The 27043-nt window shown below is 40.3% G+C and overlaps 1 protein-coding gene across 1 annotated transcript in view; it reads right to left on the bottom strand.

Moving 5' to 3' along the window:
* Txnl1 (thioredoxin like 1) overlaps positions 1-18307 on the bottom strand; it is a 29858-nt gene extending 11551 nt beyond the window's left edge. The window contains exons 1-6 of the mRNA XM_032885355.1: positions 17999-18307; positions 8953-9049; positions 7196-7369; positions 4867-4989; positions 2996-3065; positions 1698-1870 (exon numbers count right to left, since the gene is read on the bottom strand). Coding sequence (XP_032741246.1) covers positions 1698-1870; positions 2996-3065; positions 4867-4989; positions 7196-7369; positions 8953-9049; positions 17999-18096 — 735 coding nt within the window. The 5' untranslated portion in view covers positions 18097-18307. The remainder of the gene's footprint in view (positions 1-1697; positions 1871-2995; positions 3066-4866; positions 4990-7195; positions 7370-8952; positions 9050-17998) is intronic.
* Positions 18308-27043: the final 8736 nt, after the last annotated feature.

Here is a 27043-nt window from a genome sequence, read left to right as displayed (position 1 = left end):
TAGTTATTTCTCATGACCATGCCTTAGATTTAATCTATTGGTTATTAATCTTTCTTACTAAAAACATTTTCCATCCTTTTTAGGAACGAAGTAAGATTACACCTGGGCTCCTAAAACACTGCCTGCTCCCTGTCTGCACTGCAGGTCTCACTTTCTGCAGGGATGCCCTGGCAAGATGCCCACATACGCAAGTTCATAGTAATCTAGCGAGATGGTATAGAGAAGTCATAACTAAGTCTTGATAGACTACAATCAGAGTGTGGAACTCGTGGCAGACTGCTATTAATAATTTTATTAAAATGACAGACTTTCAACAGTGGGAAATCTCTTTAATTAATATTCTTTCTGGTAGTCATGCACTCACTCTATTTCCTAGAATAACAGAAGAAATGATGTTGGCAATCTGCTCCGAAGACTATGTTCTGCCCTCTGATGTGCTTTAAGGCCTAACTCTAACTCTCTATTTTAAAATTTCTGTCAGCACTAAGAAACAGAATTTATTACTTATATATTGCTTGTATTGCATTTTGAAAAAAAATCTTCTATTAAAAAAATTCGATAATCTAAAAATGTTTTCTACTTAATAATACTGTCTCACTGAACAGGACCTGTACTGGTCTGCACCAGGTCCTGTGTATGTATAACAGCTTCAGTTCAGTGTTTATGGACTCCTAAACAAGCAGCTGTCTGATTCTTGTGCTGTCTTCTCTTGGGCCTTCTTCCTTCTGTTGGTTTGTCCTGTCCAACTTAGATGCAACAGTTTTCATTTTATCTTTTATTTTTGTCATGCTTGGTTGTTATCTCTTAGAAGCCTGTTCTTTTCTAATGATAGACAGGGAGTGGATCTGGATGGGAGGGGAAGTGGGGAAGAACAGGGAGGAGTAGAGGGAGGGGAAACTGTAATCAGGATAGAATTTGTAAGAAAAAAAGGTCGGATTTCAATGAGAACAAACTGTCTCTCTTCATAGTGTTCTAAGATATTACTTATTAATTTTTATTGTTTTATTGTTAAAACTCCTTTCAAAGAGTTTATCTAATCAATTTAAAGAATATAATAAGTGCACCATTAAACTAGTTCCCAGTTTACTTATATTCAAAATTCAACTTTCTTTGATTAAACTTCGATCAAGACTATTACTTTAATTCAACCTTCATTATCATAAAAATGATAGGTATGCCTTATGTGTCTTCAGTTAGGTCACTGCCTAATTTTCTGGACATAATCTCAAAGAAAAAAAAAAAAAAAGGTTTAAAGCCAGTCGTCTTAGTACCATGGTAATTACACTGAGAGACTACATTCTAGAAAATTAAACAGGATTTTTCACACCGGTACCAGAACTCATCACCAGCTGTGATAGAGTATACAGAAATATCTTCAGTTTAATGGTAAATGTTCTAGAACTAACAAATCCTATTAATCAACCTCCATTTCTCAACTTTACTGGATAAATTCTACTTTAAAAGATCATTTAGAGGGGCTGGAGAGATAGCTCAGTGGTTAAGAGCACTCACTGCTCCAGGTTCAATTCCCAGCACCAACCTAAGAGCTCATAACTGCCTCCATTTCCAAGGAATCTGAATCCACACAGACATAACATGCAAGCAAAGCACAATGCACATAATGCATCACCTGGATACAGAATTCAGCAATACTGTCCCCCAAGCAGAGGAAGATACATTAATGAAGTGCTACTCACAGTTACACTGTTCACATTCTGAAATTTAACATAACGAAGAGGAACAATGCCATCTTCTTTAATGTCATCTTCTGTCAGTTCCAGAGCTTGGGTTGGCTCACTCCTTTCTGCCTCCTCAAAGTCCATAGATCGGGGTAGGTTGATAAAAATTTTTACATATTTAGGACCCTGACCTATAAAATGGTTTAAAAATAATGAAGTGCTAAAACTATAAACATAACAATATACTTTTCCTTTATCATCAAATGCATCTTATACAGAAACCTGTGTAGGTACACACCTACAAACACATCTTCCAAAACCTCCAATAAAACTTAATCTGAATATTGACAGTCAATCTTTTTCTCCTAATAATTATTTGTTGGTATCTTCTTAGCCTAGCTCCACTCTTCATTAGAAATAAGAAAACATGCATGCACACAGACAGTCCCTACGCTCGCTCAATGACAAAAAACATACAGAGAGTTGGATGTGGTGGGGCACCTGGGAGGCACAGGCAGGCAGATGTACATAGCAAGCTCCAAGCCGGCTAAGGCTACATAGTGAGATCCTGTCTTAAAACAAAACAGCTATACTATAATAAATATAAGACTATCAGTGAAAAGCTTCATAGAACGGAGTAATGGATTCTGATAACATATGCAGGTGAACAACCTTTCATAAAATACATATACTAATTTTTCTGTTGCCAACAACTTACTCATTTTGTTACACAGGAGGAAAACTTTATTAGCATTAAGACTTATCAAAAAAGGAATTAATCATAAAATTACTAAGCTTTACTTTCAATCAGTTAAAGAAGAAAATTGAACCGAATGAATGAAGCCCCTTAGTCCTGACTGCCTTCTCTCTCCAAAACATCAGGAGTAAGAGGGAAAAAAAAAGAGTTGTGACAGAAAAAACAAAACAAAACAAAACAAAACAAAACAAAACGGTTGATTTGATGAAACATAAACCCAAGTCTGTAAAGCCACATTGCTATACATAGACATGACAGTACATCAGTAATGACCTGGAGCCTCATTTTTATCCCCCTGAGTAAGAACAGTCTGAAAACAATTTTGTTTCTAAAAAATGACTGCTAACAATTTAGAAATGGGAGGAAAGTATCAGTACTCTGTAAACAAAGGAGAAGCAAACATTTTTACTTTAGTTCTTAATCCCATATTATGTGGACATTTATAATCTTCCATGAGCAGCATCGAAGATATACCTCTATTTGAAGAAAAAAAGTTTTAAATGCAAGCCAGGTTTAACAAAGTAGAAAGTTAGATTTTCATTAACTGTCCTTTACTCACCATTATCTGGTCCTTGAAACTTCATGGAATAAAGTTTAACTGGTTGATTGAATGCCACAGTAATAAGCAGCTGTAGGGGAAGTAGTTTAATTATAAAAGGGTTTGTTAACACAAGGAATACACAAAATGGCTAAGGGAACTGAAATAAAGAGTGGTACAAACCTAGTTCATCTAACAAAACCACTACAATACAGACTCTGTGAGGCGAATAGTCTGACAGTTAAGGACTGCCACCACCAACTACTGCAGTAAGCTTACTAAACCGAGTGTAAGAGCTGAGGACCGGGCTGGAGAGCCGGCTGTCGGTCATGAGCACGGCTGCCCTTGCACAGGAGCCATCTTCAACCCCCAGCACCCAGGGAGTGGTTGACATCATCTGTCACACCCCAGTCCCAGGGATCCAACACCCTCTTCTCACACCTCTAAGGACACCACATATGCATGTGACGCACAGACAGAATGCAGATAAAGCATTCATATGCATAAAATACATACATACATACATACATACATACATACATACATACATACATACTACCAAAAAACAAAGAAAGAAAAAGAAGCTAAGAACCTGGGATCTACAAAGAGACAAGTAACCCACATTCCCACAAAAACAAAATTCCCGAGTGAAATAAATATAAGTTCTAAGTTTTAATATGCAACACACATCTTTTCTAGTGCACCAAGTATTTAGCCACACTGCTTGACTACTGGAAGGCAATACACAGCTATGCAGAGACTGACCCTCACATGAACTGTGATCTAAAATTCAGAAAACAGGGCTCTCTCTCGGGACCCGTAGCTCGGTGTGTGTACAATGCTGAGTAGTGGGAGAGAGAAAGGGGAGGGAGTCACCAAGATCTAAGGCCCCAAGGCCTTCAAAACTTGACTCTAAATGTGTCTAGAAGGTCACATATAGGAACTAAGACACCAATGCTGTCAAGGCTCTCTGAAACTCTAAGTTATCCATTAATTTTTTTGTCCATTCAAAATTGTATTTGTTGTTCAGAGGTATACTCCTACCCCGTAAGAAAGACTTCCCTTAACAGAAGACTTCAGCAAAGCAATAGACAATGCCACCATCTACCCTGTCATAGCTTCAGGTAACTATACACAGGAATATGAGACTCAGAGTCCGGCGACTGTCATAGGATAACTGCAGTTAGAAGAAAGGGTTTAGACTTAATATTTCAAAATCATATTGTGTTCCAAGAAAACACAATGTCCTCTGTCCTCTGGTTACAGCACTTTCAAGCTTAGCTCGCAACAGCGTGTCAAACACAGCAATCATGGCAGTGAAAAGCTGAAGCGCTGGTAGGACTTTGGTGACCAAGCAGCACCAGTGTGGAGTAAGCAGAACAGAGGACTAGAAAGTAAATTAAGGAAAGCAGCAGCGAGGTGGTAAATGAAGAGAGTGATTGAGGTATCTCCCACTTTCTCTGAGAACAGTATGTTTACACTTGGGACTAAGGAGATGGTCTGACATGGGAGTTCTCATCTAAGCAACCTCTACGTCTCAGACACAAACTACCTGTGTGGGAAAACACAGAAAGCAGTACAAAGATGACCAATGTGGTGGTGACATAAGCAGCTGTGGAGCGCACCACGAGTCCTGCACTGCTCTGTAGGGCACATGGCAGCTCCCACAGAACACAGAGGAGGTGGATCCAGATGGTGATGGACAGGACTCAGTCAAAGAAACCCAGAGCTATACAAAGAAAAGGTAGAAATGATTATGTGGAAAAGAAAGACATAAGCCATGAGACGAGGACAGGAAAAGGCGGATCATCGTCTGGTGAGAGCACGAGCAGGAGCGTGTAAGCGGCCAGCCCCGACCAGCCCCGACCAGCCTTGCAGCAGCACTGGATTACCTGCTCGTCGCAGTCAGACTCCAAGAAGGACAGGTCTTTTCGTAAGCAGTTGTCAAAGCCGTGCTCATCACTTTCATTGAGACATTCGCAGCCAGCTTTGTTAATAAAAGGCATTAAATCCATCTGAAACAAAAGAAACCAAGAACTTAGGCAAAACATTTGACTTTAAAAAAATACAAAGACTTGGACCTTCAAAATCAGGTGATTTTGAAGAAAATGTTTGCTTAAAATAGTTACTGAAATTTTTATAATGGTCTTTCCAATTGGATTTCTAACTGAAATCTATTACTAATTATTAAAACTAAATCTAGGCTTAACTTCCTTAGCAAGGTACCAGAAATCCAACTTGCAGGCCTTGGTACCCCCAGGACACTTACTACAAAGAACGTCTATGACTGACTGTATATACGGAAGCCTCTGTCAAGGACCTAGGACACTTGCGACCTGGAACTGGGAATAGATGTAAGAAGTACAGAGTCTGAGGCCAACCTAGGCCTCATCAGATCCCATTTCAATCCAAACCACACAGCAAAAGCAAGCAAACAAAACACAAAATCCAACCAAACCAAAGAGAAACTAACAACAAATATTACCATCAAAAGAGTAAGATCTCTGTCCCCATGAGACACCTGACTTCAGGAGAGGGCAAACCCCAAACTGAGAATGGCAGGCTAACACGCATCAGTGGACTAACCTCATTCACCCTGAGCAAAAGTATACCCTTACTTCACGGGCTCACCCCTCCTTCATAACATGTAGGTAAGAAGGGGGCTCAGTCCTTTCTTAGGGAAACTAAGTTCTAGGAATCGACACAACCCCAAATCAGGTCCAGGTACTACAAGGACTAAAATAAGGGCAATGGTGCTGGCTGTGAAATTACCACATTAGCAGGACACCACTAGCTTAGTTATAGATAACAACAGGTCATAAGGGCACAGTTGCCTAATTTAGATGCTGTTTTTCTTTAGCTCAAAGCAGCTGAAACCAGTGCCACCGTAGTGGAGTCTAGGCAAGTGTGCCCAGGAACTCCTCTGTCTGATCACGTCTACTGAACACAGGACCCCACACTAAGATCCCACAGTGTGACCACACTGCAGGAACCACCAGTTACTTCACCTTCTTTCCTCCAACCATTGTTTCCCATGCTTTAGAAATACCTTATCCCTCTTAAGTGTCTCTTAATAATATTCTTGGGGACACAAAGTAGAAAAGCATTTTCTGGTCTTCAAGCTTGGATGACTTGTAAATAAACTTTCTCTTTCACAAAACTTGTTTCAGTAATTGGCGTACCAGTACAACAGGTATAAGGACTCGTTCAGTAATTATCCACCCCGACTCAGACACCGTTTATACTTTCTGATTTTAAATACAAACTAATTGCATAGACTAACAGAATATGCCATTATTGTGTTACAGATATTCAATGACAAAGACATATACACACACACACACCATGCACACAAAATCCAAGCTTTCCTGTCTACCTGACTAATTTTTCCGGCTTGACTTTAAAGGGTTTACAGAGAACACACTGATCTGCTTTACTGTACCTAATGTAAATGTTTTAAGGTATTGGCTGCAACTTGAAGAACAATTGTAGCACCATAAGGTACTTCTGAACTTGGCTTCCTTCCTGAATAATTTCAAACTATACAGAACTGCATTAGAACTATTCATATTATGTACTTTAAAATATTGAGTTCTTTAGTCATCTAATTTAAAAAAAAATACCTTACTGTTCAAATACACTCAATCCTAAAGTTACATTTGATTCTAAATTAGACTGTAGGAAGTTAAGTAACATGGGGATTCAGTACATTAAAATTCAAGTCACTTTACATAACTATAAAAATGAGAAATATTACTTGGGCAGTGGTGGCGCAAAATGGTGGGAGGGGAGGGCAGAGGCAGGACAATTTTCGAGTTCCAGGACAGCCAGGGCTACACAGAGAAACTCTGTCTTGAGGAAAGAGAGAGAGACAGAGACAGACACAAACAGAAAGAGACAGAGAGACAGAGACACAGAGACAGAGAAATGTTTCTCAGTGCCATATTTTCCACTCACGAGAGGGACCAAGCATTAGACTATGGCTACTTAATAGTTTAGAAAACAACTGTAAGTGATAAAGGAATTTAGCCTAAGAAATTTAGGGGAAAATGATTTACAATAAAAACTTAAAGTTATAACAGACAGACAAAACTCAATAATCCATTTAGTTTGAAAAGTGCTCATTTGAAAGTATTTTGAATTAGTAAGAAATAAAACAGTACATTTCGTTTCAACAAATCACATCAGATTGAAGCTACTGTCTACTCTTTGGTGACATACATAGCCCTTGGGAATGTCTGTGTCCTCATTGCTTCCAGGGTCATTTTCTAAGTGCTGCTTGATTTTTTCTTCCAGTCCCACAGCATCTGCTCCTTGATACTGATCAATTCTCACTTTGTTTCGAAAAAACAAAAATGTAGGTGTTGCTGATATATTGTTGGTAGCAGCTGTTCCCTAGAATCAGCAAATTAAAGTGTTAAAAATTAAAATAAATCTTATACCACTTTTACTTTTCACTCTACAACCTTAAGCAAATTAAAATCACAAGTACCAACCAGAAAAATAAAATAAAATATTACTAATTGTTATTTAAGAGAGCAACTGGGCTCAGTGGTACTCATGAATGCAAGCAAAATACCCATTCCCATTAAGTAAACAAAGAATAAAGAGCAGACCTACTGGGATTTGCTAAGGAGACACAGCTATATACCCACACACCCACAACAGAGAAGAGCTGCTTTTGTTTGTTAAGATACAAGCTTTATCGTCATTCGCTTTATCTAACAGAACAACTGCCTTCTACTACAGAAACTGCACTTTATGGCAGGCAGTGTTTTTTGTAATTATGAGTATGAATTTTTAAAAAAAACAAATAACTAAAGGCTGGGCACGCTAGTACACACCTTTAATCCCAGCACTTGGGAGGCAGAGGCAGGCAGAGCTCTTGAATGTGAGGCCTGCCTGGTCTATACAGAGTTCAGGACAGCCAGGGCTAAAGAGCACTGTTTCAAGAAAGTTCTACAATTTAATACTGAGTGGAAATTAATAATAATCAAAGGTCCACAGTTTAAACTTTGATGACAATGATTTAAAACCAGCAAAGCAAACCTGTTCTTTCACATACGCCAATCCTATGAAGAGGTACAGAAGATGTATTATTCAAAGAAAAAAACTAAATGCTAAACTCGAAAAGTTAAACTACTAGAACAGTGTTATCTTAAAAAATAAAAATTAAGACACAAATGTGAACTGTACTTATGAACTAAGAATATTTCACATATGAAAAACACTTGCATAGTTCTTTATTTCTTAATTCTCTATATGCAAATACGACTACCACACTACCATCACCAGGCTGATAATACCTAGAGCATATGTCCCAAATAACACATTTTCCCACAGTTAGAAAGGGAAAAGACAACTCACAGATTGGGCAAATATATTTGCAGAACATACTAAACAAAGTACTTTTACCTGTAATGTGTAAAGAACACTTACAAATAAGAACAAGAATAAACCACCCCCCTTCCCCCAAAAAAATCAACTTTTGTAATAGGTAATTTGACAAATGATGTACTTAACATGAAAAGTAGTTAAGAGGGGAATCAGGGAAACTGAATCTACTTTTACTGTAACATGTTTAAAAAAAAGAAAACATTATTCAAAGATAGAGGAACCGAACTTTCTTACATATACTGTTCTTAACAATGTGCAATGTATAACCACTCTTCAAATAACTTTGGAGATTATGAAATGAGCAAATTAAATTAAACTATGATCAAAACTGCTCTGCTGTACCTTGTGATCAATGACCCAATGCCTCAGGAGAAGATACAGGACTGTCAGGTAACTATTTTAACAACATTCTATTAATTTCACCTCATACAATAAAAACTTGAAAGCATATGCTAACCAATGTAGTCAAAATAGAATAATAATTCTAACATTTTCCTGCCTTCTAAAGAATAAATATTACATGAAAAAAGACACAGTGGGTATCATCAGTGTTGGATTTAGGGAAAAGACTCTCGTCTTACCTGGCACTGATGCACATCTACTTCCAAGAAGACTGCCTGTGGGTACTTATTACTCATAGAACTGAATGCCGGGGCGATCCTCAAACATGGTCCACACCTGAGAAAGAGAGCCACATCCAGTAAACAGACAGAGACTGTTCTAACTCATGCCATGAAAGCACTTGTCAAGTTAAACACAATAAGGCACACTGACTCTCTTGGCGTCAGGCATTCTAGTATACTCACCTGGATTATTTATAATACTGTATTAACACCATATTACCCTAATGAGTACAGATACAATATTAGGTCTTAGGCTGAAGACTATAAAATCTTTCCATTTGTTCTCATGCAAAGAAAACAAAGGAAAACAAAGGGTTATGTTTATAAATTTTTAAAAAGTCATTGTGTTAAAGAAAAAAAAATCAATCCTGGATTAGGATTAATAAACAATCTTGATTTTTAAAAAATGAAACTAATAAATTTATATTCTAACATTTCTGGGGTCTTTTCAGTGATAGTGATAAATCAAGTGGTTATTCAAATTTTAAAAACTAACAACAAGGGTTGGGGATTTAGCTCAGTGGTAGAGTGCAAGCGCAAGGCCCTGGGTTCGGTCCTCAGCTCGGAGTGGGGGGGAGGGGCGGGCGACAAAACTAACAACAAAAAACAAAAAGAACCTCTCACTGAATACACAATCAATGATTCCAGATGAACTGAAGATTTAAATGTGAAGTAATAAGCAACAGGAACTAAAAAAGACTGTAAGAAAAAGACAGCCTAAGTTGAGGTTCATATCAAATATTAAGACCTCTCATAAAGCTTTACTAACAGCGTGCAATACAACAGGTTGAACATATTATTTGAAAACTTTTAGAATTCAAAATGATCGTAAACCTCAAAATTAGATATTATATCAGCATTAAAAAAGTGTGACTATCAGAGCGTTCTGAATTTCAAATGTTCAGATTTGAGATATTTATCTGGTAAAGTCTACATTAACTATCCCAAACCCCACCAAACTCTGAAAGCTGCAAACACTGATCCCATGCATCTCAGGTACGGATAAAAGTCTGTAGAGGAATAAACAAACTGGTTAAGACACAGGCCTAAGTCTAGAAGCAGAGCCGCACTATTCAACCATCTGACTTATTAAACATTGAGAATCCAAGCACTAGAGAAAGGTGGTCTTTTTAGTGATAGTGCTAGGTCAAGTGGCTATTCATTCACATTTAAAAAACAACAAGAAACAACCTCTCACTGAGTACACCATCGGCAAGTCCAGATGAACTGAAGAGTTAAGTGTAGTAAGTACAACAGGAACTAAAAACCTGTAAGAAACGATTTCTTAAACAAGACAAAGGACTGATATCTTGATAACTTTAAAATACCAACCCAAGGGTTTTTTACTCATGAAAATAGCAGAAGAAAATACAACCCTTCCGGGGAACAAAGCGCTAGGTACAGGTGGACATATTTAGTTTTATTAACGTTAATTTTCTCAAACCTAAACAAGAACTGCCTATGTGGGTATGTTTCCTGAGCAAGTTCCATGCCCAGGATCCATATAAAGGTGGACAGGGAGAACCAGTCCCACGTGTGTGCCTGCACAGCATCTGTGCCCATGAATACACATCACAGACACAGAAACGATAGTAAATAAATAAGCAAAAGACAATGCTCCTCTTATTAGTAGCTCTGGCCAGCCTGGAATTCACTGGTTGAAAGTGACTCAGCTGCCTTCCTAGCACTCCCTAAAGCATGCACTTCCATACCCAGGCTAGCAAATAACTCTTTAACCATTAAGTCCATGTTATAGTGATATTCCCTCTGCCTGTCATCATCCACCTAACTGTCTACCCACCAACCACTGAGTGAGCTAATTTATGTTAATGAAACACCCTGTAGCTAAACAAACTTTATCAAAACAACATCACCATGCAAATACCTACTTCAAAATCTAACCTGTCAAAAATCAAAATATACCGTTTGAGAGATACACACTAGCCTTCTTTCACATTTTAGTTTTTTCTTTTTTTAACGTTTGTTTGCTTTTATGTGTATGAATGATCTGTTTACACACACACACACACACACACACACACACACACACACACACACGCACAGAGGAGGCCATCAGATCCCATTACAGTTTCAGATGGTTGTGAGCCACCTTGTGGTGCTGGGAATTGAACTCAGAACCTCTAGAAGAGCAGTCAGTGCTCTTAACCACTAAGCCATGATGTTTACCTCTAACATGAGCACTCAAAGGTTAATAAACTTCAGTGGTAGAAAATGTGAAAAGTTCTTGGTTGAATTCACTATTGATTATTTAACTAATGAAAATTTTCTATAACTAATTCAATAAGCCAGTTAGTTTTCCTGAATAAAATAGAAGCAAGAAAACCTTTCATAGATATTATCCAGTATTTCCGAATGTCAGACTGATTTTCTCCTCTGCAGATCTTGACTAGCAACCCCAGACCTCTCCCCTCCACCACCAAAGAAAACCAAAACCAAAACCAGGATTTTTTTTTTCTTTAACTTGTTGCAATGGGGCCCAGAAATCATCTAGTACACGGGTTTAAAGATGGGAGAAGAAAAGTACTTTTCTGCCCTAAATATCTTTGACTGAAGGTTATATTTAGTACAATATATAAAATGGACATGCAAAAAGGGTTTTGAGTTATGCTTTTGGTAGAAGAACATAGAACATAAGCTTATAGCTTCCGACTACACAAAAGAACCAAGTCAACAAGACTAAACTTTTAAACTGATATAACTAATGGAAATTCGAAGGTCTCTTGTGTATACTGTATATCTGCAAACAGGAGTAACTTCATTTCTTTTCCTATTTACATCTTTTTAATTTCCTTCTTCCACTTTATTGTTCCAGCTACTGCTTCAAACACTACATTGAAAACAATTTAAATTAAACGGGACAGTGGACAGTCCTGTTTCATTCCTTAATTTAAACGGGATTTTTTCTTCCTTCCCCAGGATACTGGCTGTGGGTCTGTCATATGCCTTTAAGTTGAGCTCTGCTGCTCCAGTCCTACTCTCTCCAGGACTGTCCCATGAAGGCATGCTGGATTTTGTCACAGGCCTCTTCTGGATCTATTGGTCTGACCGTGCGATTTTAACTCCATTTACATAATTTGGTACAGCTCTTGACTTACATATGATGAACCATCCCTGCATATCCAACCTGCATAGAGAACTCATTGATATATCCCTTTCTGCAAGTATTTTATGAAGAATTTTTGTGTCTTCACCGGGGAATATTGGCCTGTAGTTTTCCTGTTGTTGTTGTGTCTTTACCTGGTTTTGGTATTAGAATAATACTGGCCTCATAGAAGTTTGAAAATGGGGCAGGAGAGATGGCTCAGTGGTTAAGAGCACTGACTGCTCTTCCAGAGGTTCTGAGTTCAAATCCCAGCAACCACATGGTGGCTCACAACCATCTGTAATGGGATCTGATGCCCTCTTCTGGTGTGTCTGAAGACAGCTACAGTATACTTCTACATAATTACATAATAAATAAATAAATAAATAAATAAATATTTTTTTAAAAAAAAGTTTGAGAATGGTCTTTCTTTTCTTCAAGTATCGGTTATAATATGTGCGTGTGTGCATGTATATGTGTGTGTGTGTGTGTGTGTGTGTGTGTGTGTATGTGTGCGCACGCGCATGTGTATATATGTAAAAAGAGGTCATAAATTTGAAGGGGAGAGGAGAAATGGAAAGTTTGAGAGTGGGAAAAGTGTTAATATGTAACTAAAGTTCTCATGCATAAAGTTCTCAGGCTTGGTGTGGTAGCACATGCCTTTAATCCCCAAAATTTAGGTATCACTGACACATAAGATATTTAAACAACCTAATATATATAAAATTTAAGACTACTGAAGAGAAAAATATTTGAAGCATTATGTAAAATAATTTTAAAATTCATAAAAGTTAGGATATAGGGCTGGAAGATGGTTCAGTGGTTAAGAGCACTGACTGTTCTTCCAGAGGTCCCGAGTTCAATTCCCAGCAACCACATGGTGGCTCACAACCATCTGTAATGGGATCTGATGCCCTCTTCTGGTGTGTCTGAAGACAGCTACAGTATACTTATATAAAATATAAATAAATAAATAAATCTTTAAAAAAATCAACTTATGATATAGTAGAATCAAAGACTTAATGCACAAAAACAGTACAAGAAAGTAAAGAATAAAGACAAGAAATGCAATGAGAAATACAGCAAAGGGCAGACTCAACCTATCATTACTGATAACAGTAATGTAAATAAGTATTTAAAAAGCAATTATGGTGAGGTGTGGTGGTATACACTTTCCATCCCAGCTCTGGGGAGACAGAGGAAGGCTGATCTCTGCAAATGGGAAGCCAGCCTGGTCTACACAGCAAATTCAAGTACAGTCAGGGCTACAACTAAAGAGGGACCCATCTAAAACAAAGAACTGAAGGCCAAAAGTTAAATAAGTCATTCAAAATCCAACACCCTAGTTAGAAGGGCCACAAGCAGGATCAACAATTCATAAACCTAATCCAACCCAAGTTCTTTTTAAAAGTTATTGAGCTTTTAGTAATAAATTTTCCTTCTAGCTCTAATACTAAATGAGACTCATGAAATTCTTTCTCCCTACCTTCTACAATAGCCAGTGCCTTTATCTTGAGTAAGGCTTGTATAAACATATATACAACCATGAATAAAGAAAATGTATGCACTTTTAAAGCCTTATTTCATAAGGGCTTGCTTTCCTATATGTTTCAAACAGGCCATTTCTAAATGTACTGTGGTTACTAAAATGCGCCTATATCTGTAACTGGTTCTGTAAATCACATAAAATAAACCCATTAAACTTTATTAATAAAATAATACACTTTGGCCACCTGCTGTATTATACAATTCACAAAGATGTTAAATTATTTTCACCTCATTTAAAGCTTTACAACTGCCCAGAAGAGGGCTAAGGAAAAGAGGTTCAGCAGCAGATCACTCACCTAGCATGTTGGAGTCCCTGGGTCAATCCCCAGCCAGAAACTAAAAACCCTCTAAAATCTTTAACTACCGTCCCCAAAAGTCCACAACAGATCTCCAGTGTTTAGCTGGTGTTCTTCATAAAGCAACAGCCATACCCTACACACTCTTGAAGAAACTGTATCCTCTTCAAAAGGAATAATCTATAAAATACAATTCTCTTTTTATGTGGTTTAAATTCAGGCAAAACTAAGAGTGTGAGAATGCAAGAGTGAAGAGAAGGAGCCTACGGATGCAAAGGTGGGGTTGGAAATAATGGTGTTCGTTACTTAGTGTTGGTTATACAAACGTGGACCTGGGAAGATTTATTAATTTACAGTTAAATTTGTTAAATGTATTAAAATACAGTTTAGTAATTTATGTCTTCTTGAATGTTAGTTATCAAAGACCCCCACCCTCCATGCCAAAAACAAACAAACAAACAAACACTCCAACTGAAACTTTACTCCAGGCCTCGGCATGTCCTGGTCGTACCCACTTCACCTGCATCGCTCACATCACTCGCAAGCATTTATCTTTCTAGCTCCCGCAGGGTACTGGGCTCTTTATTTTGGTAAATTACTTTCAGTCCTCAGCAATTTAGTAATATGTAATTGATATATTATGTATGTTAGTATACTTTAAACAAAACAAGCTACATACTACAGGAACTCATATGCACCACCACCATCCTCTCTGATTGGTATTTGTAATGATTACCAATAGTCATTACAAAATAAGGTCTGCTTTAAGAAAATAAAATACAAAGTAACGGGAAGACTCAAATTACTGAAAAAAAGGTGTGATGTATGTACCCCTTGAAGGTAAAAACATTCATACTATACTAATAGGAAAGAAACTATACATTCTTTTAGCTTAGTATACCCACAAACCAAAACAGTAAAATGGCACTGCTGACAGCCACTCAATGTATCTGGCCATATTTCAGAAGCAACTATTTAGAGACAGTAACTTTAGAAATCTTGTCAGAATAGATATTTAAGACAGAATTTATCCTCTTAACAGTATGAAAGCTTAATATTCTCATCTTACCAGGAAAGTATGAGTAAACTGAATTGTTGATAGGCTTAAGAGTATAATGTAGACAGAATTAATGCATTCGAAGCAATCTTTATCAAGAAATGAATCAAAGCATAGACTGAAAAAGATGTAATATGCCAGTGTCCACAGGAGTGTTCATTATTAACAGCTACAAGCAAACACAAGTGTCAAGAAATGAAAAGGAATGAACTTCTGCGACATCCTTTACTGCAGATGAACCTTGAGAATATATGTGAAACAACTAAGAAAAGAAAGGCAGCATACGTTGTCACAGCTCACTCACGTACGTGCCTAAAACAAGCAGATTCCTAGAGACAGAAAGCACAGTAGAAAGTCAGGAAAGCCAGTGGACATGGGCGAGTGGGATCTAACAGGGTTTCGTTCTCCTGAAGAAGTGAGCACAGGGTATTTCTACTTAACAGGTAGTTTCTGCTTGGAATGATACGGCTATTTCAGAAAATAAAGGTAATAATTGCACAATATTGTGAATGCACGTAACACCCCTGAGTTACACTCTTTGAAATTGCTAAAATCACTCCATGTGGTGGTGCATACCTATAATTCCAGCATTCAGAAGGCCTAGGCAGGAGGATCACAAGTTTGAGGCTGACCTGAGTCAGCTACATAGACACACACACACACACACACACAGCACTAAAATAATCAATTTTATGTTGTATTTATTTTACTATAAAAAGGAAAATGGGGGCCAGGCATGGTGGCACATGCCTTTAATCCCAGCACTGGATAGCAGAGGCAGATGGACCTCTTGTGATTTTGAGGCCAGCCTGGTCTACATAGTGAGTTCCAGTAAAGCCAGAGAAACCCTACCTAAACCCCATGACAGGGGGAAGGATTTAAAAAAAAAAAAGAAAACTAGAAATAAAAACTGAGTGGTAGGGTGCTTACCCAGTATGTTCAAAGGCCCTGTGCGTACATCAAAGAGCAACTGCAGATTCTTAAACAAAGCCATCTACACACTGCTTGAGGATAATTAACTTAGTGCAATGGCTGATAAGGCATACGCAATTTAGCTTAAAATACATAGTTGAAGTAAACAACAGGGTACTAGAGGAAATTATGCCCTCGACCTAAAATGAGGTAACATTACCTTTCTCTGAGTAGTCTCTGTGAAGACTTTATTAGACAATTACTTGCAGGTCACAAAGTATGGATGCACTGCAAGAACCTCAGAGAGAAAGGCCTTGATGGCCCACTTTGAAAGAATGGTAAAGATATTTAAAAGTAAGAAGAATATAAATACAACCTCACTAGACTTATAAATGTTACCTATTCTTTTAAACTAAAAATGTTCTCTACATGTAAGCACCTGTTTGTCCTAAGTTTTTACAAAGGAAATGTAGTTTTCATTCCATTAAATAATAAGTAATGTAGCTCTTTACCAATCAGTCCCTACAGGTACCCTGAAAATGACTCCACGCTGCTAACAGAAAAGGTCCATCAGTAGCAACGTTTCTCCACCTTTCTCACTCCAGTCCTTAACTAGTTATATTATCCTGCCTCTGGCATGGTAAGGGCAAATTAAATGACCGGGTGACAAAAGTGTGAATGCTCCAATTGGCCAGAAGTAGAAGAATGAACTAAAAATAAGATTTGTTGAAGCCATCTGCTCTCTTTCACTGTAGTCTAAGCAAATGAATGGCATTCTCCAGGCTATACACAAGGAAGGCTAAGAAGACATTTCTGGAACTCTGACATTCCTTTGAGACATGTCCTGATACACATGATATAGCCTAACCCCTTCAATTTAGTAAATGTAAAAGCATCCTATCACATGGGGTCTCTATTTCACTCTATTAATGTACTTGCCCCCTTTCAGTTCTGTGGGAGACCCGCCTCCAAACAAAACAAGTACCACCAACAAAACCCTTAGAACTTGTTTTCTTCTCTATTTGTAACCTGATCCATCCCCTAGAGCTATCTACAGTTTATACACAACAGTTCCTGAACCCTGTACTAGAAACTCAATTTTTCTCTGGGTTTAAGAAAAAGCATACAGGCAAGTAAATCTGTTATGTAAACTCCCTCCCAGTTGGTTTGTGTGTAAATAATTCCAGGTGGTCAAATGAAGATCTCTAAACCTTTTAACTTGGTACTGCTACATTCAAGGGCTCTGTAAATAACACGCTCAGTTTTTTTTGGCTCTTAAGGCCTCGTTCCAATTTACAGACGAGAACATTATTTCACGCCCAATAAGCGATCCTTCGGCTTTTTGTCCTTTAGATCAGTTAACATCTTTCCACATTCCTATCGTCTTAAATCATTAAGTTAAAAAGGCAATTTGGACAAACACAGAGGTCTGTCTAACCGGTGACATGCACAAACTATATTTTGTGTCTGTAGTCTGCATACACAGAGGAGCCTAAGACAAAACCAAACATGCAACAAACATGATATGCACAATAAAAACACTGTTCAGACATTAGCTTAATTTAAAATGCACCAACTACGCCACAACACTGCACGTCATTCTGAATAGATGGGCACCGACATCTGGATCTTTCAAAGGCTTTGCAGAAAATACAGGTGACGAGAAATCAAAGGTTTGGAAAAATAAGCTTTCAGAGATACTAAAATGCAAATGGTGGTTGTTGACTCTTCCCAAAGATAGGAAGCGGCGCAAGTTGTAGAGGCTGAGACTCCTACAACCTGGAAACATCGCGGGCCACCCCTCAAGAGCAGAGACATCTGCGATTTTAAACTCGGCGGGCAGGCATGTCCTGAGCGTCGGGACCCACCAGGGTGGCCTCTGTGCCCGCCAGGAAGCCTTCGATGCACATCTGAGACCCGAACTCTAGAGCTGAGGCCTAATCCTGGCAGCGGCCTGGGCTGTAGTCACCACCGGACATTCCAAAGCATAAGACGACAGGAGAACCGGGACCCGGAAAATGAGGGTGGGGAGGCTGGGGGAACAGAGACCCACAGAGGAATGCCAAGAGGACCCAGACTCGGCCTTACCCTCTCATGGTGAACTTGACCACAGCAAGTCTGGAGCCCGCCCCACTCAGCTCCGGCTGGAAATCTGGATCGCTCCCGACCGGCTTCACTCCCACCATCCTTACAGAGAGCCCGGCAGGACGGCCACGACGCCTCCGGCCTCAAAACTTAAGACGAAAGCCCAAGAGAGGCCGGAGAGAGGCTGCAGGAGGCCGGGGCCTGGGCGAGAACGGCGACCACGACGTGTCCTCCCGGAGCTGCGAGTGCCGAGTCACGCCAGGGAGCAGGCGAGCGGAGGGGGAGGAGACGCGGGCTGGGAGGGGAGCTAGAGGGGCAAGGCGCGCAACACCCAGCAGCCACCGCGCTGGGGGAGTCTCGGCCCTTGCGTGTTTGACGTCATTTCCACGTCTTCCGTTTGCGTGCCGACCTGAGGCTTGCACGACCCGAACGGCGCAGGCGCAGACTGTAGATTCCGCGGCGCCGCTGGCCTTCTGAAATTAACTCCCGCTATCTTCGCTCACCTAAAGTTCTCTTTTGTTCTGTTTTGCGTTGTTTTGACCAAGCGCTGACTTTGAGGAGACCCGGCTAAGAGACCGGCACATGACTACAGCCTAAGATCATAAGGCACCCTTTACAAGAACTCTTGACAGTGCTCCTGTCTTGTATTCTGGGCAAGTCACTCGGCACATATAGATATCAGGGACATTTCTTTCAATACGTATGGGTGTTCTCCGAGCAGACATTCAAAAATATGTACCCAAAATATGCCAAAAGGAGACATCCCAATTTTTTTAGGAATCTGGAGTCTAGTGACACACTAAATTAACAAATATGAAAGTTGGAAACAAGCGAGGTGAGGTTATGACTCAAGGTAAAGGGTAGATGTAACTTCAGAATTCAACCTTGTGTAGTCTGGGTTTTAAAAAAGGGACTAGGGACTAGGAATTGGAGAGGGGAAAGTGGGAAGGAGATACAGAGGGCCCGCAGCAGGAGGGAACTGGAATTGACTTGATCAAAACTACGTATGTGTGTGAAATTCTCAAAAAAATATATTTGATATACGATGTGGAAATGCGTGAAAAGGCATCAGTGACAGGCTTTCCGTAAAGAAAAATAATTCCATTTCGAAGGAGAAAGGTGGTAGAAATATTTCAGATAGAGGAACCAGCATGTGCAAGTGAATTGAAAGGGCAGGTAATAGGCAATATTTGCTTAATACATGCATCAGAGTATATATATGTATATATACATATATATTCGTGTTTATCAGACAGTGTAATGACTAATAGAAACTGGCAGCATTTTCCATATTCTCTGCAACTTGTCCAATAGTGCTGGGCAAGCCATTAACCTCTCTGCCATTAACCGCTCTGAACCTTGTCTTTCTTGCTGAGAAAATGTGTTAATTCTACTTTCCAGCATGGTGAATTATAGTGATGTTCAAACCACATATACAATACCCAGCAAATATTGTTTATAAACAGTCGTTGTTAGTCAGCTAGAGCTGTGTTAACAAAATACCACAGGAGAAAGTGGCTTATACAACAGAAATTTCTCATGGATCTGCAAACTGGAAGTCTAAAAGAGTGGGAAGTGGTGGGAATAAGTGGGAAAGAGGGGTGAATGCAGGAGTTAGTTTCCTGGGGTTGTTTTATTTGTATGTGACCCCCTTTTGCTTTCTAGCTTCACATGAACACGATATGATGCTGATATGGTCCATTAGTAGTAGTAGTAGGAGTAGGAGTAGTAGTAGTACTGGTAGTAGGAGGAGGAGGAGTTGTAGGAGTTGTCGTAGTAATAGTAGTAGTAGTAGTAGTAGTAGTAGTAGTAGTAGTAGTAGTAGTAACAAAGATCAATTGTCTTAGGGTTTTACTGCTGTGAACAGACACCGTGACCAAGGCAACTCTTCTAAGGACAACATTTCATTGGGGCTGGCTTACAGGTTTAGAGGTTCAGTCCATTATCACCAAGGGGGAAAGCATGGCAGTGTCCAGGCAGGCATGGTGCAGGAGGAGCTGAGAGTTCTACATCTTCATCTGAAGGCCGCTAGCAGAATACTGGCTTCCAGGTAGCTAGAATGAGGGTCTTAAAGCCCACGCTCATAGTGACCCACTCCTAACAAGGCCACACCTATTCCAACAAGGCCATACCTCCTAATAGTGTCACTCCCTGGGACAAGAATATTTAAACCACCACTCAGATCTTATTAAATTAAGACAGAATAGCTAGATAGGAAATAGGAGGGGTGTCTTAGGGTTTCATTGCTGTGAAAAGACACCATTTATCTTTATAAAGGACAACATTTAATTGGGGCTTGCTTACAGTTTCAGAAGTTGGGTCTATTAACAAGGCAGGAAGCATGGCAGTGTCTAGACAGGCATGGTTCAGGAGGAGCCGAGAGTTCTACATCTTGATGGAAACTCCACAGAAGAAGACTTGCTTCTAGAGAGCTAGGAGGAGGGTCTCAAAGTCCACCACCCCCATGGTGACACAATTTGTCCAACAAGGCCACACTGCCTAATAGGACCATTCAACTCCCTAGGCCAAGCATATTCAAATCATCACCAAGATTATGAGAAAGGAAAACCCCTCTCTTCCTTTGTTCTGAGTCTGTCACTTGCTAACACCCAGATTTTTTTTTTACATAAGTAACTAGACCATAGACCAAATAACTGAGAAACTTCACAAAGCAGCTTGTTAAAAATGTGTTATGACACAACAACAAATGCTGAGTAAGACATTATGGGCACACTTCCATTTACAATACCATTCTAGACAGCAAAATATCTTGAAATAAACCAACCAAGGAGGTGAAAGACCGCTACAATGAAAACTACAATGCCCTGAAAAAAGGAGATGCAAAAGGACTCTAAAATGCGGGGAAGTAACCCGTGTTCATGGATCAGTGGAATTAAGATGCAAAAATGAACACCCTGCAAAAAGTAGTTTACAGACTCAGTGCCATCCCAATCAAGAAACCCACAAAATTCTTTACAGAAATAGGAAAAAATAAAAAAAAATGCATATAAAATCTGAAAACAATCCAGATAGCCAAAACAATTCGAGCAAAAATAAGGACACTAGGGGACTTCCAGACATTAAGATAGATTGTAAAAACTACAGTAATGGAAACAACCTGATATTGGCACAAAGTAGACATATAGACCAATGAAATGCCGGCCCACCCAGTCAGAATGACAAAAACCAGTCCAACTGATAACAAATGGTGGTAGGTTGTGAAGAGAAAGGATCCTGCATCCCCTAAGGTGGTGTCTTAGTCAGGGTTTCTATTCCTTCACAAAGCACGACCAAGAAGCAAGTTGGGGAGGAAAGGGTTTCATCAGCTTACACTTCCACATTGCTGTTCATCCCCTAAGGAAAAGAGGTCAGGGACTCACACATGGTAAGAACTTGGAGGCAGAGCTGATACACAGGTCATGGAGGGTGCTGCTTACTGGATTGCTTCCTCTGGCTTGCAGGGGAACCCAGGACTACCAGCCCAGGGATGGTACCACCCACAGTAGGCTAGGCCCTCCCTCCTTGATCACTAATTGAGAAAATGCCTTACAGCTGGGTCTCATGGAGGCATTTCCTCAAGGGAGAATCCTTCTCTGTGAGGACTCCAGCTTGTGTCAGGTTGACACACAGAATCAGTGCAGGTGGAAATGCGAGTGCGTGCAGTCGCTCTGGAGATGAGTGTGAAGGATCCTCAAAGAACTAAAAATAGACCTACCACATGGTCCAGCTGTACGGTTTCTCGGCATATACTGGAAAGACTCAATGGCCAGCTCCGTGCACTTGCTCAACAATATTCATAACTGCCCTAGTAATACTAGCCAAGAAATGGAAACAGGCTACACGTGCTTTAACAGATGATGGGGAGTGAAAATGTGGTACATGAAGAGTCCGAAGGAGGCCCACACTCAGATAGCATGCAAAGACAAAGAGCGTTTTCCTCTGCAGACGCCTCTAGCATGCAAGGGCTACCATTGTTTCCAAATGGCAACACCCACAGAGGTGTGCATTCCAGTTCCCTGTAGAACAGGACTGCTTAATTGCTTCTGAGATAACAGCAGACTTCTAAAATTTAGGGCACATTCTAAGGGGTTGCAGAGACCGTTAACCACAGATCACAAAGAAGATATACACCACAGGACCCCAGGTGCAAAAACAGGAGATAAGATATCGACTGAGTATGTCTAAACAGAACTTCAAGGACTGCTTAGTTATAGTCTAAAACTTTTCCATGACCCTGCAAGCTGGTAACAAATGGTGAAAGTTAAGCTAGATAATTGCTCCTAGTGTACGTGTACGTAGGCATTCTGTTCTAACCTCTTAATTCAATTTATGAATGAAATTATATGCAAGCTCGCAGTGAGGTTTTTTACCATGTGAACAGAGGCTCTGAGAACAAAGGGCAGAGATAAGTCCCCCTCCCCTTTTCTCCCTGAGGCTTCAACTTAGAGAAGCACGACTCCCTGCTGAGGCTTTACCTAGCCTCCTGCTGTGTCACTTTGAGGTGCTAACCGGAGACTGGCCGATCAGCTGTAGAACTGCAGAAACAGCATACCTTTCTACTAGCAAGTAGTCCACGGCCTAGTTTCTGAGTGGAGATAAGATGAGATATGAAAAATGGATTCCTCAGTACATAATATGGCCCCATACTATCCAGCCGTAAAGAAAAATGCGATTTGTAGATAAATGGATGGACCTATAAAAAAAAAAAAAAGTCCACAGAGTGAAGCAACCCAGACCCAGAAAGACAAAGTCCAGATCTCATCCTCAGTTTCTGGCTTGAAATCCTCAGATGTAAATATACAACAAGGAGCAGCCATAGTTAACAAGGAAAGTATAAGGGAATGGACTTGGGAGGGGAATACATAATGTGATGTGGAAAACAACAAGGAGAGCGCTGTGATGGAGGAGGAGGAAAGTCAGTACAGACAGACAGAAGTACAGAAGTACAGAAGTACAGAAGTAGCACCAAAGAATTGATAGGGAATCACATTGTTGTATATACCTAAAATTATACACAAAACACATAAGCTTGCACACCACACACACACACACACACACACACACAGAGAGAGAGAGAGAGAGAGAGAGAGAGAGAGAGAGAGAGAGAGATTTTAAAGGAAGTTAAGCAACTTGGACCAGCACGTAGCCCTTCACAAGAACCAAATACCAATAAAACCCCCAGCATCCAAGACCAGAAACCATTGAAGGAGGGTTTAGTCAGGGTTGTCCAAATGACTCCTATCTTAATTTGGGTTTTATAGCTGTGAACAGACACCATGACCAAGGCAACTCTTATAAAGGACAACATTTAATTGGGGCTGGCTTACAGGTTCAGAGGTTCAGCCCATTATCATCAAGGCAGGAACATGGCAGTGTGCAGGCAGACGTGGTGGTAGGGAAGGAGCTGAGTGTTATATATCTTGATCTGAAGGCAGACAGAAAAAGCTCTCCTCGGCAGGCAGTCAGGAAGAGGGGGTCCCTTCTTCATGAGCAGAGCTTGAACACTAGGATACCTCAAAGCCCAACTACTCAGTGACGCACTTCCTCCAACAAGGCCATACCTATTCCAACAAGGCCACATCTCCTAATAGTGCCACTTCCCATTGGGTCATGCATATTTAAACCAGCATAACTCCCAAGGCAATATACACCGTTTCTGTAGTTTTTGTTTGCTTCTCAGGGGGTGGAAGTCCCGACCCCACCCCTTAATTTTAAGAAACCACAAACTGTGGACACATGACCTGGACAACCTAGCTGGGTCTGACCTGTAAGCCTTTGTTCTGTGGTCTAGCATTCATAATTCTAGAAAACACCATGAAAAGTATCAAGGGAAGGAATCGATTAGACAGTCCTATCCATCTTCAACACCTATGAAACATACATTACGATCATGGCAACAAGTGGTAACAACCAACAGCTATCTTAATAGATATGAAGCCCACTCAAAAGTAGGGGAAATTGTGTAAAAGGTTAGTCTGGTGCTGCTTGTATCCAAATGCTAAATTCTGTACCTCAAGATCTGGTTGCTCCAAGACAAGCAGATCCTCACATATACCAGCCTTTGTTCTGTAGATCTTACTCCCCAAGTTATCCATGATTGATTTAAAAAAATGCCCACAGCCTGGGCTGGGCAGAAGAAAGGAAGCGGAACAAAGGTTCCTGGGCTTGGGCTCTCAGGCAAGGACCAGGAGGAAAGAGGAAGAAAATGGATGAGGTTGCCATGGGGTACGTGGACTGTGAGTGCACAGCCTCGAGGCCCAGGAAGAACACGTCAAGTGGTATCTTGGGGCTATTGACAGGGAAGTAGACAAAATAGCATAGAGGGTTGACATCTGCCCAGCTCTAATGCTTTAAGGCTCATTATGAATAGAAAGACTTTTGTATCTTTTATTTGGTAACTCTATGGTCTAAGTGGGGTAACCCCTCCCACCCCCCGGAATAATATTTACAACTACAAAATCATGCCTGGTACTAGAAACTTAGCCAGTTTCCAGAGGTCATGGGTCTTAGAAACGAATCCACCACTGACACTTTGCTAGACCAGCCTAATCCATCACCACATTCTAAAATCTTATCCTTACATCCACTGGTGAGTGTGACTACCACACCTCATTGGAGCCTTTCCTTACAGAAAATGGAAACTGTCACAGACAAACACAACAGGACATGATACAGAGATCAGTGGATCACGGGGAGCCAGCCCCAGTGGATGTAACCACACCACAGCTCCTGCATCTCTGGCCGAGGGAACACTGTGCAAGAGAGGGGCATAAAGATGTTTAAAGATGTCTGCATGAAGCACTCTTCTAGAAATGTCAGTATAAACAAGGCAGAAACAACAGCAAAAACAATGGACCTGTTAATGTAGAAGGGGAAACATTTTGCAGGGTCCAACTCCTAGGTAAAAACCTACTGGGAACTTAGTCTCTCCCAGAGATGAGCCTTCTTCCCCTATTGGTTGTCTGATGCTGAGTTGACCACAAATAGCAATATTTGTCAGTTATTCGTCAGTGGGTTGTAAATAAATTGGATTATATTTGTGCACACGCAGAGTATGTAATAAATATAACAAAAGAAAATGAGGCTATCAGCTTGAGATTGGAGATACTTGGGAGAAGCTTGAGGGAGGGTAACTGAGGGGGGCGGGCAGAGGGAGGAATGGGGCCAAGTAAGTGACGCAATTCTATTTTAATTAAAACATTTTAAAAAAATAAAATAGCTAATCAATTTCCACAATTAAAAAAACGGCGTGATGAGCTTATACCTTATGCTCAACCTCCTTGTGGCATATCTGTGACTAAAGATCCCGTTGGTCAATGTTTATTTTCTAGCCAGTGTTCCTTTCTCCAGCCTGCGTCATGTGCCAAAACAAATCAAAACCCCCGGCAGCTTTAGATTTAAAAAGGGCACATACCTCCCCTAGGATCTAAGTTTAGTAACAGATTAAGTAGCTTCAAGACCTACAGTTTCACACACAGCCTCTGCAGAGGTACTGGGGTATGCTTTTCTTTGAATATCTGCCTCTTTCCCAAGTGTGTCTTTTCAATTAATCAATAAATTCACCAACTCGCCTTCACCCTGAGTCATCCTTACATCGCTTTTGTGGCACCCTTGAGGACTGGGTACACCTGAGTAGAGGCCTCCTCAAGCTTTGGGGAGGGGTCCTTAGCCTGTAGCACAGACACTGAGCTGTAGTTTATGTTGCCAATAACCAGAACAGGGTCGTGACTTATGAGCTCATGTAACCTAAAGGTCTTTAATGAGCCTTGATTCTCATTTCCAAAATCAGTGAAACCATATGGGGAATCAGGGCTTCAACTCCTGAGTTCTGGTGTTGGGGAGGGGATCCAGTTCAGTTCAGAAGGGTGGATTATGATTTCTACCTGTCCTTCCACAGCTTAGGAATGAAGTTCTGCCCTTGCGTGCGCGCACGCGCACACACACACACACACACACACACACACACACACACACACGCACACACACACTCTTTAACTGTTCTTCCATGTCACAGAAAGCATCTAAAACAAGACAGCTAAGAAGGTTTCTAAGACACACCATGAAAAGAACTATACAAGTCAGATCTGAGACTGCATTTTAATGTTCATTTTTTTGTGCCCTTCCATATATATTTTCAATCTTTCTCTATCCTCACCTTTGTCCTAGGAAGATGATGTTCATGTACTGCATCAAGGTCTCTCCATAGGATTTATTGGATGTCAGAAAATAATGAGATCTAGATACGTCCTTCTTCTTGCTCTGTTGCCACAGGTTATGATACAACCACAGTCTGCAGCATATGCCATACCATTTTCTAATTCATGCGCTTTGCTTCCCTTGCCTCATCATAGCTAGGAATAGGTATCACTCCTGGTACCCAGGTACAATGTGAGAAACACTGGCCTGGACACCTGCTGCCTGGAAACCTGGGTTGTTATTCTGGATCCTTCTCATTCTCTGACTTGTTCACCTGTGTCTAGCTTGCCCCCCCCCTCACTGTTCTGGTAAAACTGCCTTCTCTTTCTGCACTGCCTTAAGTAGCTTCCTTTCCCTTTTTCATGAGGGTTGCTCATATCCTATTCTATCAAATCTTTCTCTGGTTCATCACTTTATCTGCCACTCAGTTATACATCCCTTTCAAACATTGGTGTTTCTTTCTACAAACTATCTTTACTTCGTTAGGGATTAAAGGTGTTACTAAGGGTGTGTCTGTATTCCAGCCAGAGTAGCCATGTTGCTGGATCAAAATCCCTCTGTGTATAGTCAAAGGACACTCCATCCTATCACAAGGACGTTTTCTCAACTATGTTCACAGCAGCTTTATTCGTAATAGCCAGCAAGTGGAAACAACCTAAATGTCCCTCAACTGAAGAATGGATACAGAAAATGTGGTACATTTACATAGTGGGGTATTACTCAGGTGTTAAAAAAAATGATATCATGAATTTGCAGACAAATGGATGGAACTAGAACAGAGTCATCTTGAATGAGGTAACCCAGACCCAGAAAGACAAACATGATATGTACTCAACTATAAGACGATATTAG

This window comes from Rattus rattus, chromosome 15, assembly GCF_011064425.1.
Source record: "Rattus rattus isolate New Zealand chromosome 15, Rrattus_CSIRO_v1, whole genome shotgun sequence".
NCBI lineage: Eukaryota > Metazoa > Chordata > Mammalia > Rodentia > Muridae > Rattus > Rattus rattus.
The sequence above is the reverse complement of the archived record's forward strand: the minus strand, read 5'-3'. Positions and strand labels throughout refer to the sequence as shown.